This window comes from Ciona intestinalis, chromosome 12, assembly GCF_000224145.3.
Source record: "Ciona intestinalis chromosome 12, KH, whole genome shotgun sequence".
Lineage (NCBI taxonomy): Eukaryota > Metazoa > Chordata > Ascidiacea > Phlebobranchia > Cionidae > Ciona > Ciona intestinalis.
The window spans coordinates 3,315,031-3,333,657 of record NC_020177.2 but is presented as its reverse complement, the minus strand read 5'-3'; the positions used below and the strand labels follow the sequence as shown (position 1 = coordinate 3,333,657).

Sequence of the window (18,627 nt, the reverse complement as noted above, 5' to 3'; positions counted from 1 at the left end):
TTTAATTACATTAGTGCTATTAAGCGGTACCGGCATGCTGTGAGATTCAAATCAGCTACTTCGAAATCCTATTCTAAACGCCCGACAGCTCAGCAGGAGTGCGAAACGTCTTTTGTTCAGTGAGAAATGTAACAGCGAGAGTTAAGAGGACACAGTTCAGTGTGAGTTTAATTAAGAAAGAAAAATAGCTTCGAAATAACACTCTATCTGAGTAAGCATGAACGAAAGCACTAATCGATAGATTCAGTCAATTGATTGGTAGATTTTCCGATGGTGACTTTGTGGTACAGTACATCAATTATTGATGTTATCATATGTTTCCATTCCACGGCTGTTACTGCGTGTGTCGGGTTTCTTGCTAAATAGGATAATAATAGTGTATGCAGAGCAACCGGGGGGTGTTTAAACTGATGTCGTACAACCAGTTACCAGGTATTTACTCGACAGATAATAAACAGATTAGGTAGCATGGGTTTTAAGCGTAGCGTTTGCGGTAAATTTCTACTAGCCTATGTTTTCATAACCACCGGAATGGCAGTCAACGTTCTACAACTGATGACGTCACCATTGGGCTGGCTAGGATTACGTCATCAAAAAAGAGAGATCGTTGCTAAATTGACGTATCTACATTGGATACGTAAGTGGAAACCATTGGTTTTTACGTGTATTTTATTCTATATTGGTAAGGTTCTTGAGGACTTAGAATTTAGGCCGGATTTGGCTCACTGCCATAGTTTGATGTGTGACTTTACAACTTTTATTTGACACTTTAGATTCACTCGAGTAGTTTTTATCCGTAGCCACTGTCGTTTAAAGATATAAATACACATATGTTTTGGTGAAGTTTTAACTTGTAAAGACATTTGTGTACTAACTTTACATTTCCCTCAGTAATTCCTGCGATCGCTCAGTGGTGGTCTGACATTGAGGTCTCTGTGACGTCACACCCAGACGACGCGGCCAAGTTTGGAAAGGAAAACGCCATCGTTTTGTTGAATCACAAATGTCAATTGGATTGGGTTATCACGTGGGTTGTGGCAAACTGTTTCGGAGTTATGCAGGTCAGAGAGCAATTTTGTTTTGACAGCTGTTACTTGAATCTTCTTTAAATACACACTGGTACATATAGTAGGGTGGGAAAGACGGGACACATTTAGCACATAATTTTCAAATATCCTGATTAAAACAAAAAGTGTTTTAACAAATTACAGCGTTCTATGGGAGTTGTGACTTGTGACGGTTTTATAATTCTTTATGTTCTTTGTTTTTCTCCTAAACACAGCAAATAAAAGCAGTCGCCAAAAAAAGCCTAATGTACATTCCCATCGTCGGTTGGGCGTTTTGGTTCAACGATTTCGTTCTTATCAGAAGAAATTTAGAAGCTGACCGACCGATTTTCAAAAAAAGTTTCGAATTATTTTCGAGCATTACTTCAAAATTTTGGGTAAGGACTTATAAGGGCAAAATAAAATTTTATTTAACCCTTCGAAAACGATAGCAAAGGTTTTTATTGGTGCAGCGAATAGAAAAATAATCGGTCGCAAAACGACAAGTGTTTCCAACTATATACTTTTATATAACGTTTATAATAAGTATTTTGAATATTTTAGCCGGGTCTTGACCGTTAACAAAACAATGTGATTCAAAACACAGCTTCTTACGTTTCTTGAGGGCACTCGCTTCACAACAGAAAAACATAGACTTGGAGTTAAGTACGCACTGGAAAACGGACTCGAACCTTTAAAACACCATCTTGTTCCCAGGACAAAAGGATTTGCGCTCATGACGCAAGGACTAAGAGACACCGGTACTATATTTTATATGCTTAATGTCCTTCAGCGAGACACGTCTTAAAACATGGGATATAGACCTAAAAATGGGAGACATAGAAACGAGAATACTTAAATTGCCCAAAATTGTGCTGATTTCTAAAAATGGGAGACATAGAAACGAGAATACTTAAATTGCCCAAAATTGTGCTGATTTGACGCCAGTTATAATTCCTGTCTTTCACCAATAAAGGCACGCCTGAGATCTGGTATTTAGGCCAAAAAATGGAAGAAATTATAAAACGATAACACAAAAAGTGCGCAAAGCTGTTTTGATTTGACAGCAGTGATAACTCACGCTGACGAAGCTAAATTGTCGATATATACTACCAAATAAAGGCCAAAGTTTAACAAACAACATGATGATTTAGGTATGATTGCAAGTTTGTACAGCAGTAAATCGCCCTGTTGTAAAATTGAGTTGCTCGATTTTGATGGAGGTTAAACTAACACTGTTAAGAAGTACCTATTTGCATATAGCCTATGGGGCTAGGCGCACATAGGATACTTAAAATAATACTTGTTACAAAGAGAAAATTACACTTGCTTACTTGTATATAGTACTGTGGGTTATAAGATGGTATACCGTTTCTTTTTTTAAGAATCGCAGGCTACGGTTATATAAATCTAAAACTATTTTTGTTTACTACCAAAATCAGACTGTGAATGAAACTATGTCCCTTATTACCCCTCACTACTATATATCTAAAACTGTTTCGAATAAAAAATAAACTTTCCTCTTTGAGATTGGATTTCATTCGTAACCTATATGTTGTAATCCACTTAAAATTTGTTCCAAAACTAAAATTTGTTTAATATTTCTCAAGTACCTGCAGTGTACGATGCAACGTTATGTTTTCGAGACCAGCAGAATCCTACGCTAGTTGATTACGTCAGCGGAGGCTCATACCATGCTGACATCATCATCCGGTATGAATGACGTCATCAATTAACCCTAGCATTACGCCATTAAAGCTATAACCAAATTGTAAGCCATACATTTAAAAAAGGAAAACAATTTTCCCAAAAAAATCCCACAAAGTTATACAGTGGTGTGGGGAAGATGGAACACATTTAAACTCTATTTTCTCGTCCCATTTAGAAGTAAACAAAGAACATTCAAAGCATTATAAAACTATATCCTTACGACTCACACAGACCGTTTTTATTTGTTTAAAACACGATCAGGACAATTAGATATTTTGTGCTAAAAGTATTCCATTTTCCCCGTCCTTCTACATGTGGTAGCTCTAAAGCGGAACGCGGTGTGTGAAACAAAACACTGTTGAATACCACTGTCGTTGCACCGCCATGTGATGATAAATAAGCTGCATTCATTCATTCATTCATTATATTCCCACAGGCGAATACCCATGGAATGCATACCCGCAGATGAACTGGCCTGTTCAGAGTTCGTACACAATGTATTCAAGGAAAAGGTTAGGTCTAATTCGACCTTGGATATCTTCCAATACGAATGTACCATACGGTGGCTGTCATTTATAAATATGATGACGACAAAGAACAGAAATACTTCGTTACGTAGTAATCTCTAGTGCTTTAGCAATAATATGTAATATAACTTTTTACTTTGTTGATAGGATGATTTTGTTGAGTTCCATCAGAAAAATAATGCATTTCCAATCAATACTACGATACTAGAAGGTTACGTTACGAAAAAACTGCATAAAAGTCGCATGTAAGTCGTATTTTTTCATTCAAATTTCTTACCATACACAAATCTAAAACTTTTACTCGCAGTGCGTTCTACGTTGGCCTGGCTTGGTCATTTTTACAAATCGTTCCTTTATTGTATTTCATTCTTCTCGGCCTTTTTACTGGGACTTGGCTACAAATTATTTTTACAGTCACAATTATTGCAACAAGTAAGTTAATGTTTTTGAGTCTTGTTATTTTTTGTCAATATATTTTAGCGCGTTTAAAACGATCCAACACAACCGGCTCTGATATTTTCCCAGTGGTATGTAGGGGTAAGATGGGACTTGTTTTTTCTCTTTTATCGACTCATTTGGTATACTAAACAAAAAATATTTACACTTTTATATTACCGCATCTTCACGACCATAAAAGAGCGTTGTTAAAGGGATCGGCATTGAGTATTTATGAAGTTGGCGTACGTACCGTAAAAAAACTCTGGCGTAGATATTTATTTTGTCATCTTTTCAGCTTTTAAATTATAATATAACAGTTACGTTACAAACTCAAACCACATGGTTATATAAATTTTTCTGTTTTTTTATCAGTTTTTGTTACGATGAACCTAATTCTCGATTCGGGAACTGCGAAGTCATCTTACGGAGCTGACTCAGCTAAAACGAAATGACGCAGCAGACAAATTTTGTCCGCTCTGAACTTTAAGCATTTTTATTGGACGCGTGCAAAGCGAATGAACCAATTAAAAATCAAGAAACGGAAATTCTTGAAATGTGGATAAAAGTAATTGTGACGTCACTTTAGTACAATATAATACCCATCGTTACACAACTATAGTTACTACATCTTTCAACGTGCAATAAAAATCAAAAGCAATTTTAACTTCACTAACACTGAAACACTGGGTAAAAATAAACCCCTGACCTGGATTTGAACCCAGGACCCCAGATACGGTTCACTTTGCTTAAAAAATAATACATTTCCCCTTATTAACATGTTTGTATCGGTCGTCCTGGTACTATAATTACAATGAGCGAATAAATGAGCATATGTTATTCTGTTGCGCAATAATAAATACAAGCAATGCATGCGGTAATGCTTAATGTGTTGCTATATATATATTATACAGCCGTTCAATGAACTGCATTACGTTATAGTGCCTGCAATAGTTTCGTGCATCTTTACATGGAAATCTTACACCTCGCACTCTGTGCAGTAGGTGTCGCCCTCGTGCATGATGAAGCCCTCGCCCTCCAGCGGCGACTTGCACATGTGGCACAAGAAGCACTCCACGTGCCATTGGTTATCTTCGAAAACAATCATTTTCGATTCTCCAAAACCTGACATAGAAAATAAAGGGAATTGATTTATTCTGGCGTGGCGGGGCAACGGCGATTGTTATATAAATAACACGGGTATTCTGTTTCCCAACTTATTTTTTAGTAGTAAACAAAAAAACATCTTAAGAATTTTAAAACCGTATTCAAACGACTCCCATAGACCGTTGTTAATTGTTCAGGGTAATTGGATTATGTGTTAAAGGTGTTCCATCACCCTACTATATAGTTTTTGAACAATTACCTGAAATCGGCTTGCTGCACTTGTGGCACTTCTTTGAAAACAAATCCACGTGACAGTCAACACAGTATGGCGCATCTTCGTGTGTCACGAACTGCTCATGGGCCAACGTTTTCTTACAACCCTCGCAAAGAAAGCAAGCCTCGTGAAAAGTCTTCTCTTTGTACGCTACACCACTTGTTTTTATGATCTAAATTAGACGTCATATAGTTTCTTTATCGCGTAATAATTGGCTAAAGTTCATAGCCCTGTATATGGCCTTATATGAGAAGTAGAGGAGACTGTTTTATTATTTTAACCCCCACTGAAATATATACTGCTATAACAGCGAGCACTGCGGCCATTTAAACAATTGTTTTGAAAATATTGGAACAACAAAACAAAGATATTTTCTAAAACAACTTTTTCTGCTCGTGCTGTCTAAGGTATTTTTAAGCTTTCGTAATTTTCAGAACGCTGGTAAAACTACAATGTGTTAGCAGTTAAGCTTTGACAATTTAAGGTATTCAGGGGGCCATAGCGAAACCACTATATGCGACCGATTAATGACGAGACAGCCTGGCGACTCCAGCAATTCTGGCCCAATGAAACCGTTTGGTATATTCGAATACATTACAATAAGAGTATATACCAAACCTTGTTGCATTTTCCACACTTGTTAGCCAGCTTTAACTCGAAGCACTTCTTGCAGAATATACCATCTTCTTTCTTAACAAAACTTTTCTGACCAATAGCTTCACCACAGGAGCAACAGCAGAAGCATTTCTCGTGATAACTTTTACCCTGATATTCCATTCTCTTGATGCCTAAAATAAAACCGAAGCTATAAAAGTCTCTTTGTTTGCAATTAGGCTAGTTACCTAAAGTTTCGTACAATTTTTTGGCTCATTTTAAAAGCAAGAACGTGCGGTATTAAACAATGCTAGTTGTGCAAAGAAATGAGTGCAATTAAAGGTCCAAATTTAGTTGTTTTTGCAAGAATTCAATGAGCTTTAACTATCCCGAAAGAGTTTTCAAACTTAGAAATACCTGGTTTGAAAGCCTTTTTGCAGGTTGTGCATTTCGGTGAGAACTTGTCTTCATAACACTTGGCGCAGATGAATTTCCCTTCTTTATGAATAAAACTTTCATTTGCCAACGACTTGGCACACCCAGTGCAAGTAAAGCAAGTGTCATGGAAATGCAAATCTTTGTAGGAAATGTCCTGGAAAAAACTCAGTTTTGACCTGATTTACCAATAGAAAAAAATGAAAAACAAAACATTCAAAACACGGTCTTGTGAAAAATGAAATTCTGAAATTAAAAAAGGCGAAATAATAGGTATTGCCGCTCTGCAAAACTTTTGCAAAATTTGATCCAATTCGATTTTTTTCGAAGGGATAACAGCAGTTTAAATCTCATTGTTCAGTTATTATTCGGTAGCAATGTTTCAACATAGTGTCAGCAAAAGTGCAAGGCGTTAATACAGATATTACCTATCAGGCTACATCACACGCGCTATCTCTTTGATTCCTAATGAGATACGGAAATTCCATTTATATTTAAAGCTAATGAAAACCCTAGACCAAGGCCAATCGTGGGCTATGGGCTACATTAGACGAGTAGGCGCCACAGAACCGCATTGCCCCACGCTGTCTTATTTATAGCCCCTACTAATCTGTGTAAACCGTCGTTTAGCATCGCTCGATCTAATCTAATTAACGTTTTACAATTGCAAGCAGGGGCCCGGTGAACCTCTAGTATGCTCAAGGGAGCCCTTTATTTTGGTGATCAGCTGCTGGGATAACTATCAAATCATTTAAATTAATAAATATCTATAAAATTGCCAAATATGCTTATTATTCAACAATGCCAACAACGGTGAGAAAACGTAAATTGAAAATTCGGTCATATCTATTTAAAGTTTTAAACACACGAGACTTGGAATGCAGCGTCTGACCCATTACCCACCACGCAAGGTCAAATTAAACTTTATTAAATACACTGAAGTGGGTACATTTAATGCATATGCATATTTACTGCATATTCCCGTAACTATACACCATACAAAGTGTAATAGATTTTATTTAATGTCGCCTTTTTGGTCTAGGTATACAGGTGCATAGCCTCAATAAATTGGCAATAGACTTACCCTTGATTCAGCAGAAATGATTGACTTGCATCCTTGGCATGTATTGCAATACAAACTTTCATAGCAAGCGACGCAAAACTTTCTCGAGCCCTGAAAATGACGTCACAATACCAGATTAATGACGTCACAATACAACACCAATAACGTCACAATAAAAAAAACAAGCAATACTAGAACAACCTGCAATAATCGCATCAAAATAGTCCCACCTGCATCAGGTACTGTCTTCCCATAAGAGAGACCACGCATTTTGAGCATTCTGGACTGCCCGAACTTTGCTTTAGTTTTACACTCATTGCAGCAGTTGATTATCTCTTCGTTGTTTCTCGTTCAAGCTGTGTGTACGGTGTGGCAATCCAGACGACCAGACCTACGTTATATTTTCGTCACTGTCCCTAAATAGACAGCAGGGTTACATCACAGCCGTGTAAGCTTCGAGTATTTGTCGTGTATTAATACAATCCCCTTTGAGGTAGCCCCATGAGGAAAGAAAGGCGGCGAAACACATTTCCGAATTAAAAATTGACAGGAGAAAATATCCTGTCAGTCAAAGCTCAAAAACATCCTGACCTAGATGTCACAACATTCGTTTACCATGTTTATTAACTACCAAACAACGCCCTGTTTGCGTAGCCATACGTCAGAGAAGCGTACTGTAAACAGACTGTAAACGAAACAGCCATTCCCATTCAAACCAGCGGAAACAACATTTGGAGTTCTTCGTACCCTGTCATATCCTATAGAATAAATTGTCTGTCAACTCGCAATAAACACTCGGCAAAACACATCAGCTGCATGTATGAAAGTGCTTCAATTTCGCCTAATCAGTCACGGTATAATCTAATCGGGCTGCCATTAACGTCAATCAGTTCCAAGTTATAACAACTGTAGTTGAAATAGACCTTCCGCTGCCCTTTCCTGACACCTCCTATAAATAATTCCTTTATTAAACTTATACTTAGGAAGTCATTTTCCTCGCCCATCACGTGACGCCCGGAATCCTGCGCTTAAAGATCTGCAAATATGGCTTATTACGTCACAATAATCGCTAGGTTACAGCAGCTCGACAGCAAATCACGACCTTTGTTGAGTTTAGTGGTCAAACAAATCGCTTTACGATCGAACAGCCAACTGCGCGTCGCTTTAAACGTGAAAACACAAACAGAAAGCACTGTTACATGTAGATCCCTGTCAAAACAAATTGATTCCCTAAGAATTTCTTTTCGCCTGAACTCCTGTGGCTTATAATCCAACATTGCCTATCCCCAGGCTATAACAAGCGTACTGAAGACAGGCATTGTTCTTTTTAAGGCTATAATAAAGGACCATTGTATATTACGTCCTGGGCATCCATTAACAACTTCCATACAGCCAAACTTGGCAGAGTCAAGTCTCGAATACGCGTTGCACGCTTCCTGGTGTCAGTTCTACAATGAACGACGTCACACAGACCATTCACGTCAACAAGCAACCATAATTACGTCACGTACGCGCGCTAACGAGAAATGCACGTCTGAATCGCATTAGAAATCTGTTTAACCTATTCATAGCGCTAAAATCACTTAACCAGACGGCAAACACATAATATTCTGACACCAGCTAAATCAATACACAACCTAATAAATAACGTGTAATATTACAACGCCAGAATGGTATCTCAGTTCTATAAACACGTATTAACCTATTCACCGCACCCTACCCACACAATAACACAGTTCTACGCATACCCAGAGCATATGTACTAACTTGGCGATACCACAACTTGCTACGGTCTACCGAGCACAGAAGACGCATTTACGGCGGTCACGCCTCATCGAACACTGAAGAAAACTTAACGGTATCCGTTGAGGCCTAACTTGAACTTAACCTTAACCCCTAGACAACCAAAACAAAACGGAATTAATATTTTATCCTTCGACGCATACTAATATACCCTGTATTGGAATGTTGTACTGGTCTACCGGAACGCATTGCAAGTGATAGCAATACTATAATGTCCGACTAAATTCAAGCGAAATCTATGACATCATTTCTATTTGTTTATCTGCTGCCTACGTCATATCCTGCATTCTGCGACTGCCAATTACTGGGTATATAACGCTTTGATTACCGCGTGGGCAGTAGTGATACGGTCTTTAAATAGCTAATTTAAACGAACTAGTGCCAATTTATTACTCTAACCGAATCACACGATTTTAATGCATAAAACCGTTGCCACTGCGGTTATTTTTTGTACTTTGGAACTTTTAGTTTAACTGATTAATATAGTAAACAGTCAAATCACAAAACTGGATACGGTTGTACTACAAGGTTGTTCCTGTTTTGTCTGTAGGTGTGTAAACAGTTTCTACTTTAAAACAAGACGAAGCATAAACATAAAGACAATGCGAATTTGGAACTTTATATACCCGCCAACTCTGGCGCCGTCTAACGACATAATTGATGTCTAAATTTACCGCACGGTGATGTCAATGAGAAATATGCCTGCGTCTGGCGCTATCTTTTGGCTGATAGACAGTTGGTCTCTTTTGGCATTTGTATTACTAATGTAGAGTTTTGTAGGGTTTAGATATGTACATTGTAGAACGCACTTCTGCTACCTGCATTTCGTGTTTGGCTTCATTTAACGTTCCAAGTCGTCTTAGCAGCGTGATTTGAAATCAAACACTTCCGAAGTCGAGTAATGCAGTTTCCTGCCAAATGCAGCAGCTTGCAAAACACCGTTAGACCAAACACAGCGCACACCTTAGCAGCCAACTCCGATTTCCGGCCCATTACGTTTCAAATGCTTTTTACAATCGCCAAACGCGCTCAGGTAAAAAACGATATACAGCATAATATATAGGATCTGTTTCCAGCAATAGATTTGCGGTAAGCCGTTTTATTTCTCTGTGCCGCCCGGTCAACTAGAAGCACCGACAACGCATGAATTATAGAAGGGCGTTACGTCAGGTTCAAATATCGCGGCCCGGCGAAACCGTGTCAATAATGTCGTCAACTAGCGCGATCGCTGTTCACATTTAATCGTTGTTAAGGCGCCAACTCGGCCGTACATGTGAGCGGATTTTGTTTTCAAATATATTGATGCGATGTCCAAGCGTCAGTGCGCCTTTGAATAATAGATGGGGTAAATTGGCACTTGTCCACACGTCATCCATTCGATTGAAGCAACTCAAACCTAAATCAATCGATTCACAATCAAATCACTTGAGTTGTGAATAATTTCTGCATCGACCTGGCCCATCAGGGTCGCCACCCGTATATTGTGTTGATTACAGCATTTTCCACTTTCGTAGTTAACTTTACCACGGGCAGGACCTGATTAAAAGCGACACACGTAGAAATGGCTCCCACAGCGACGACCGTGCGCCCTTAGACTTGTGCTGTGACGTCATAAAGCACGACAATCGTAACATTCGCGAGTTTCGCAATCGATTAGTTTGTGAGACAATGTTCGCACTAGTTTCTCCCACTTCGTGACGTCATCTTTCGTGTGGTGACCCATGTGACGTAACACCGGTCAATTCATGGTGACTGTGACGTCACACACACGCTTCCGCCGATTCGAAATAGCGAATGCTCGGTTTTCAAATCGAAAGATAGATTTTATTTCATTGGGGACGATCGATTCTGCAATTGCTGATTAGAATTATTTAATCTGCCGAATGTCAGAGCCTGACAGGCCCCCATCTAACCTCGCGGCATAGTAAACACAGGCAAAGGGAAAGGCGCACGCATTTATGAGGTACCAGCCCAACGCGCACGCTGCACCCTTGGTTCTAGAACTCGTCGCCACTTTTTCAGTTGATGTGTCGGCGCCGTGCGAGCTACAGCGCGCAGAAGGCGGTTGTTTTGTTTGGTAGGAAGTTATTCGGGAGCAGGCGTGATTCAACGCTTATCGTTTTACAAGGCGACAGCAAAATTCAAGCGGACTCAGTGCGTAGTCGAGGTACAGTAAGGTAAAAGTTGTATTCAAGGAACATTCTGTTTTAGCTTTTCAGAAAAATCGTGCATGTAAGTGCTGCAGTAATTCCACTAAACTGATGGACATATTCTTAGTTAAACCCTGAACAAGATGGCAGACCAACAGTTACAGACGAGCGTCTTTATAACTAACGGAACACATCAGCAAACAGCGACCAGAGGTAATCCCAGGGTGTTGTTCAAAACCACAGGCAGCAATTACTACGTGTAGCAGTATACCCTGTATTGCAGAGGTCGTTTTGGTTTGTTAATTCCGTTTCAGTATCTTTAGTTTATAATTGGGTATTAAGTTACTTAGGCTTTGAAAGTGGCGTGAAATGAATATTGTGTTTGTCGGCATATGCTCGTGTAACAACACTGTAACCGATAGCTATACTAAAGAGAAGTGCGAATAATACACCGCCCATATGTCCCTATAGTGATTTTACTGCTGGTTTAATCAATTGTTACCACCAGCAGTATTTGTCAATCTGTTGATTGTGTACGTAGGCGTTGAGATTACTCCAAAATTCTAAGCAATCGCCAATCAAATCTTTTATTAACACTTGGAGCCTTAGCTCTGTCACGTGTATTGTAATTGTGACGTCACAGCCGAGTTTAGGCACCCCGAGACGTGACGCATCTTTAGGACAACTGCCAGGCACATTATCCGTCTAATGTTTTCATTAAATTCTCATTTTTGCAGAGTCAGTGAGCGGACGACCTCTGCTGTCTACGTCATCATCCGTGGGAAAACGAACTACGTCACAGACCAACAGGAGAACGTTCATGACGTCACTACCCTCCAGAAATGTACTTTTGTTCTTGATTTTGTTGGCCGCTCTGGTCACGGCTACCATCGTGATCGTGATAGTAATGACGTCGTCAGAACACCCGATGTCATCCAGTTTAACAAATGATGAGTGCGAAGTTTTTAAGACGGTCCCAATAGGTGAGTTTACATAGACAAACCGAGTAACCCATTATGTTTTATTATACTCTGTTGAGATCCTATATCGTGTCACCCCTTGGCACCTGAGATTTTTGTGGCCTTAGCCGATTATTTCCCAAAATTCCCTATATAAACAAACACATATATCCCAAAATTCCCTATATAAACAATACATATAAACAAAATACACAATTCCCCTTAATTTTTTCCCTATCTATAGTAGGCTGGGGTAATATGGGACATGTTTTCATTATCCTTTCTCGTCCCACTTGGTAATAAACTAAAAATATTTACAGAATTAAACAACCGATTCCCGCCACTCTAAAACAGCGTTGTTAATAGTTAAAAAAACGATTAGGAAATATGAGTTTCGGTTTCCTATCTTATTCCATGTATATATATTCCACTATCACAGATTCTACAGCCAACGGTCACGTGAGCTGTTCTGGGACGCTCCAAGTATCAGAAGGGTGCGTTTCTGAAACAGTGGGTGCGTGGACGGTATTTTACAACGTATCACAAGGTATAGAGCAACGATAGTTACAATGTAAAGGTTTAAAGTCATTTTTGTCCAGCAGGATAAAGAGCAATTGCATCGTATGTAGTAACTCTTGTTAGTGCGCTTTCGGTTATGAATACATGTAGCATTTCTTACTCCCATGGTGGGGCAAGGACAGTCTCAATTACACGGGTGTTCTGTTTCACACACCTCGTGCTTTTATGTCTAGTTTGAACTCGGTTTACCTGTCTTTAACTTCACACAGATTGGAACCGGAGTCTCACATACATACCCAAGGAAATCCACAGCTTTAGCTCAATCGTTGTGTCTCCACCATATAAGCTGTCACCCCAGGTATGTTCACTGCAGCTGTCTTGCAGTTTCGCTTCTGCTTCAAAACTGCGGGCGTTTCTAGTAGATGGCAACGTCACCAAGCCCATTGTGATGTCAGAGGACCAGTGTCATTATGGATATACAGAAGACATGCAGTTTTTATCTAGTCACTCATCTTTACGAGTTATCGTCGTCTCGAATTCGAAGATCGAACTCGGTGGTTCCTCGGCCACTGTGGGGTTCAAAAGACCGGGTGCGTGAAGTACCAGATGTTGGCCATAGTCCCCCGACCGCCCACGTCACGACCTTATTTTGCATACGTGGGCCTCGGCAAAAAAGACGTCTGCACTGTCGAGATACACAACAGTACATCAGTAGACTGTAGGTGGTGGAACGTGGGCGAAATAGACAACGGGGAGTTCGTTCGCTCCGAAGCTGACTCATGCATGTCGCAGGGGGCGCCTTCACAGAACCCCCATGCCACGTGGTTTCTTCTGATGACGCCTGATGACGTAGACAAACGTGCTTACGTCATATCGCCCAAAATGCAAGGCGGAGTAAGTCACTTAATCCTATCGCTGTGGTACGCCATAAAATGCGACGGTAGCTTTTTACGCGCCTACGTCATCCGCTCGATACGCGATATTCGGACTGTGACGTCACAATCGGAGTACCTTTTAGAGATCAAAGGTTTGAAGACGACGATCCATTGGAAATTCGAGTCTTTTCAACTTGCGATACCAACCAACTTCGAAACTTTTCACGTAAGTTTATTTTAATGACATTTTTTTCTCTCTAAAGACATTACTCTCCTTTAAAAAAAATGGTCATCCAAATTGTTACATATGTGGTGACTTTTAGGCGGACACGGGGTATATCGTGTCTAAAACAGAACACCCGTGTTATGACTACTGTGGTTGCTCAACCCGTACGGATAAATTTGTTACATATATTCATTTATACCTATATACGGATCATATTCGGATGATAGCATATCCTGTTTCTTACTTAGAGAATAAAGACTAAAGATGGCTTTAATTTTTAAACCGAAACTTCTGAGATGAAAAACCATATCATACAGTAGGGTGGGGGAAGACCTTTTGTTCTATTTTCTTGTCCCATTTGTTTGTATAAACACAGAAAATTAAAGAAATATAAATTGTTAATTGTTTAAAACAGGTTCAGGATGTTTATTTATTATGTGCTAAAGGTGTCCTATCTTCTCCAACCCTACTATACATATAGGCTTTCACGTTTGTAATGAAACCGACCAGAGAATCTGTGTTTCATTCACATCGAATGTAATATGCGCTTATATCCAGTCTATATGTGTATTGTACAACAGAAGTCAACAGAAATTTTGCAGCCAGACGAAGTATAAGCATAGTAAACACTTACTGACTATTGTTTATGACTTTACAATTAGCATCATATAACTGTCAGTTATAAATACAACGTTCCGGGCGCGGGCTTTTCACATTAAAGGTTCAAAAACGTTTTGCTTGGGTAACGCATGTCACATTAATGCTCCAGTAATACTCTTGCGAAAACGTTACAACATACAAAATGTGTTATTACATTAGCTTCTTACAAATTCAAAAACACTGGTACAGTGCTGTTACATGGGCATTTAACAATGAGTGTTTGTACATAACTTATTAAATTTTGCTGAAAGGAGTTATTCGAACGAATGTACATTGTTTGGGCTTTTGTTTGTTAATGACTTTGTTAAATTCGACAAAGCCGCCTGGAAAAGTAGCCAATTATTCTAGTTTAAATGGGAAAAATCTATATTTGTTCATAACAATTTAAAGCACAGGTCATTAGTGGCACAGTCTGGTAATTCCACAAATAGTTTCACCTGTTAACGATTTCCCAAAGCAGTCCGAACGACTACTTCGCGATTGGTCTGATTTCCACTGTAGGCCTATACAGGCACTGTTACTGTGAGAAGTGGCCATAATTTCGCAGAACTCTTGAGGAAATCAAGCATATGGGCCGATAGGCCTTGTGTACTGTAGGCGCTCTCATTTCGTGGAACTTTTTCCACATAGTTTGTTCTCTCACAACGCCAGCACTTGATTTTAATAGGGTTCGGATGACTTACCAATTGATGCGTTTCTGGTATTTTATAATTCGCTATGTGTTTTGTTGGGAAGCACATAACGCATAGACGAAGATGACCTAATAACTCGTGATTGCAAATGACTCGGAATTTTTGTAATTTTAGCTTTCCGGGCACTGCGTTTTGATGTAATAGATTACATAGAACACGTCAGGGCATGCGAATCATTACGAAATAACTTTTTGTTCCCCTACACATGAGACATACCGCATTTCGTGTAGTCAAATAAGCTGACGAGGTCAAACGAGCAAAAAGTCATTTATTGTTTCTGCTGTGACTGTATTTAATACCGGTTAAGACGACATCGTTGTATTAACAAACACAACAATAACAACGTGTACGTATCAGCTTCGTACGTAAGCAGCGTTGTTTAGGACTCCTGATCGCGAACACTGATTATTATGTACAAGTCATGCTTGTTTGTTAGTTTGCATTATGGCCACGTAGTACTGTACAAACATCTAAATATAGGTCGGGAGAAGCTGGGACACAAAGAACATTCAAAGGATTATAAACCGTATCCTCATGACTCGCATAGACCATCGCAAATTGTTTAAAACACAATCAGAATACTTGAATATTATGTGATAAAAGTGTCCCGCCTCCCCACCCTAATATATATGCCTTTTTTTTCAGGTCGTGTTAGAAGGTTTCACGCCCGTGAACGCAAGCTGTACAGGTTACCTCTGCTACAACAACGTGGATTTCGTGCACCCTTATCCAACTAAAGCTTTGGTCGCTATCGACAAAATGTCACTTGAATTAAAACACGACCAGTGCAATTTAACCGGTAAGCGATTTGTGGGCGATTGAATTCCTTTCTGCCACAGAAAGCTATAACCCGTATAAGGAGAACTTCTGATCGATTGCAGCATTCAACCACTCTGACTCGGGGTGATGCTCAATCGTTAGACTTTGTTTACAGCGAGATATTGTTTTTGCCCAGCTTGTTATATTACCTTAATTTAAAACAGAATCTCTCAATCAGTGCTCCAGCCGAAGGGTCCTCCTCATGGCCTTGTTCTTTTCAAATAGTATTTATACTTTTTATTAAACAAAATAATAAAATGTTATTATAGTAGGATGGGGGGAGATGGGACACCTTTAACACGTGATATCCAAATGTCCTGAACAGGTTTTAAACATTTTACAACGGCCTATAGGAGTCTTGGAAATACGGTTTTATATTCTTTAAATGTTCTTTGTTTACTACCAAATGCGACGAGAAAACAGAATGAAAAGGTGTCCCATCTTCCCCCACCATACTATACGATAAAACAAAGAACTATATTTTACCCCGGGTTAAGGAACGAATTCAATTCAACGTACTCAGTTATCACGCCCTCGATTGACTTAACAATGATCATTTTTCGTAATGTTTTTCTCAATCACACATAATGCTTTGTTACGACATAGTAGCGATTCACACGTTGATTATTTGCGTCATAATAGCATTTGATGCTTCCAATATTGACGTCATATTATGGTTTGATACTCTCATTATCAGCAATTCAAGAGAAATCAAACTGAATAGTCGTTTACGGTGATGGAGACTGTTTATTAAAACTTTAACTAGAAGTGAACATATACGTTAGTTTTATACTTGAAACAGCTTGCGACAAGTACATGGCTAGCGCCTTTGCAAATACAAAATCTTGGGGTTATACAACGACCGATTAAAATAAAACAAAAAACACATACATTGCGGTTTAATGTTTTTGCGTGGCGGATGTCTTTTGGATTTAATTAACTGCTTTAACAGCCATCTGCAGACGTTAGTGCTTGCTTGTAAAATTAATACGACACCTGATTTTGCCAGTTTCACAAACGCATGAACGATAGGCAGCAGTTTTGGCTAACTTTAATAGTCGCCGTTATTGTCACTCCTGCCATGGAAAGTATAGCTTAATCGTGTTTTAGCGCGTATACCGTATTTTCCTAATTTCTGCAAAACGAATGACGTCATCATGAACGTGGCCTCTTCTGCAATTTAAGAAATTGGCGCCTTTTACCTGGAATAAACAAGTAATAGTTAGCTGTCTGTATTATCCATTAAAAGTTAAGGACGGCCTATTATACGCTCTTTTAGAGCCTCGGGAATACGGTTGCTACTCCTGTAAATGTTCTTTGTTTACTACTTAATAATAATCCCATTATAAGCTCCAAACTATTAAAAACATGCAACTTTTTAATTTGCAGTCAAAAATCAGTCGCACGAATTGGATTGCCGGTTCCAAGACTCCAACAATTCGTTCACATATTGTACCTGGACGTCATTTTCACCATATGGGGATATTGCATACCCTGAATTTAACTCGTGGGTTGGGGAAAATTCTGGAGACGTGATTGACGATAGACACGGAGCAACACTAGAACATTTGGAGGGTAAGAGTTTGAGCAGCACTTTTAGAACAAGGCATGGACAAGAATAGAAGAGAATTAGTCGTCTTGCACAACCATACACAAAAATGGTAGCAACGTAGATTTTTGAATCTGTTTCCTCTGAGGTGGAGGCAGGCGAGCTTCAACCATTGAACTACGACACCGGTTTACCTCACAAAGCACAGCAGTGGGCAACAGCTCTGTTATAACGACTGTCGTTGCTTCGTAATGCGAATAAGTAAAATAAATTACATTTATTCGTTAACTAGGCCTATAGGCCTATGGTTCTATATTGTAGGCCTATGGTTCTATATTCGCATAGACCGCCAGCAGTCAAATATTACGAGCTACGAGGTCATATTTTACTACACGATATGAATGTTTCGTGTGCCCTGCTATTTTAATTAACCAAGGTTGTACTTAGGTCGTGGCTACATTCTTCGATTTGATGGGCTCGGAAATACCAACTCAGAGCATTATCTCAGAAGTCCCAAAGTGGTTGCCAATAGCAACTGTTCCTGCGTTATGTCTTTCCTCTATCTATTGCGGGGTGTCTGGGTAAATATTGTTTCTTTATTGTTAAGAAAAACACTATTAAACTTTTACACTCCTCAGTGCTACAGTAAACGAACAACTGGCGTCGTTTATAATTGATAGGTTTGTGAATATTTAAACTTGTTTTGTTATTATAGGCTCCCAGGCTCGAGGTGAACTTAATTTATGACGATGGTACAGAGGATGGTTTGAGCGTCTCTCATTGGTCAAGACATGGTCACGTGAGCGACAACTGGGAGACAGCTACTGCGCTGCTAAATTTGCAAACCGGTCACAGTTTTCAGGTTGAAATTTTAGTAAAAGACATTACAGACAGTAAGGGGGATGCCCATATAGACGACCTGTTGTTCTACGAATGTGGTAAGTACCATTCTATATACACTCAGATATTTCCCTATATATCGATATCTCTTGTTGGTTATTTTAACCTAGAGCCATCCACAAAAGTCTATTCCAGTAGTTAACTTTTTTGTATGCTTTACTCCTTTAACAAAGATGCTTATCAGATTTACCCCCAATATGTAATATGGCGCTCATTAATTAAAATGCGAAAATATGACGTTATGTTAATGCGACGGAGCGTTGCTTTTGGCAGGAGTTGTGTTC

The 18,627-nt window shown here is 39.2% G+C and overlaps 2 protein-coding genes across 2 annotated transcripts; one reads left to right on the top strand and one right to left on the bottom strand.

Annotated features, from left to right (window-relative positions):
• The first annotated feature begins 185 nt into the window (after positions 1 to 185).
• LOC100180283 (1-acyl-sn-glycerol-3-phosphate acyltransferase delta-like) lies at positions 186 to 13,719 on the top strand. Its single transcript, XM_018814526.2, has 11 exons — positions 186 to 637; positions 892 to 1,061; positions 1,283 to 1,444; positions 1,654 to 1,807; positions 2,657 to 2,759; positions 3,193 to 3,268; positions 3,431 to 3,528; positions 3,591 to 3,715; positions 11,882 to 12,127; positions 12,543 to 12,650; positions 12,892 to 13,719. The coding sequence occupies exons 1-11, from the start codon at positions 469 to 471 to the stop codon at positions 13,218 to 13,220; spliced, it is 1,740 nt and encodes a 579-aa protein (XP_018670071.2). The 5' UTR covers positions 186 to 468; the 3' UTR covers positions 13,221 to 13,719.
• fhl1/2/3 (Fhl1/2/3 protein) lies at positions 4,542 to 7,604 on the bottom strand. Its single transcript, NM_001078239.1, is given in 6 exon segments — positions 4,542 to 4,843; positions 5,085 to 5,271; positions 5,718 to 5,887; positions 6,111 to 6,285; positions 7,213 to 7,302; positions 7,422 to 7,604. Coding segments are annotated over 6 exon segments (855 nt in total). The 5' UTR covers positions 7,509 to 7,604; the 3' UTR covers positions 4,542 to 4,697.
• Positions 13,720 to 18,627: the final 4,908 nt, after the last annotated feature.

Excerpts from the sequence above, each read along its gene's own strand:
- LOC100180283 (XM_018814526.2), top strand. The coding sequence starts at position 469 with ATGGGTTTTAAGCGTAGCGTTTGCGGTAAATTTCTACTAGCCTATGTT. Across the intron at positions 2,760-3,192 it reads CATGCTGACATCATCATCCG|GCGAATACCCATGGAATGCA; the intron begins GTATGAATGACG and ends ATATTCCCACAG. Across the intron at positions 12,651-12,891 it reads ATTTTACAACGTATCACAAG|ATTGGAACCGGAGTCTCACA; the intron begins GTATAGAGCAAC and ends AACTTCACACAG.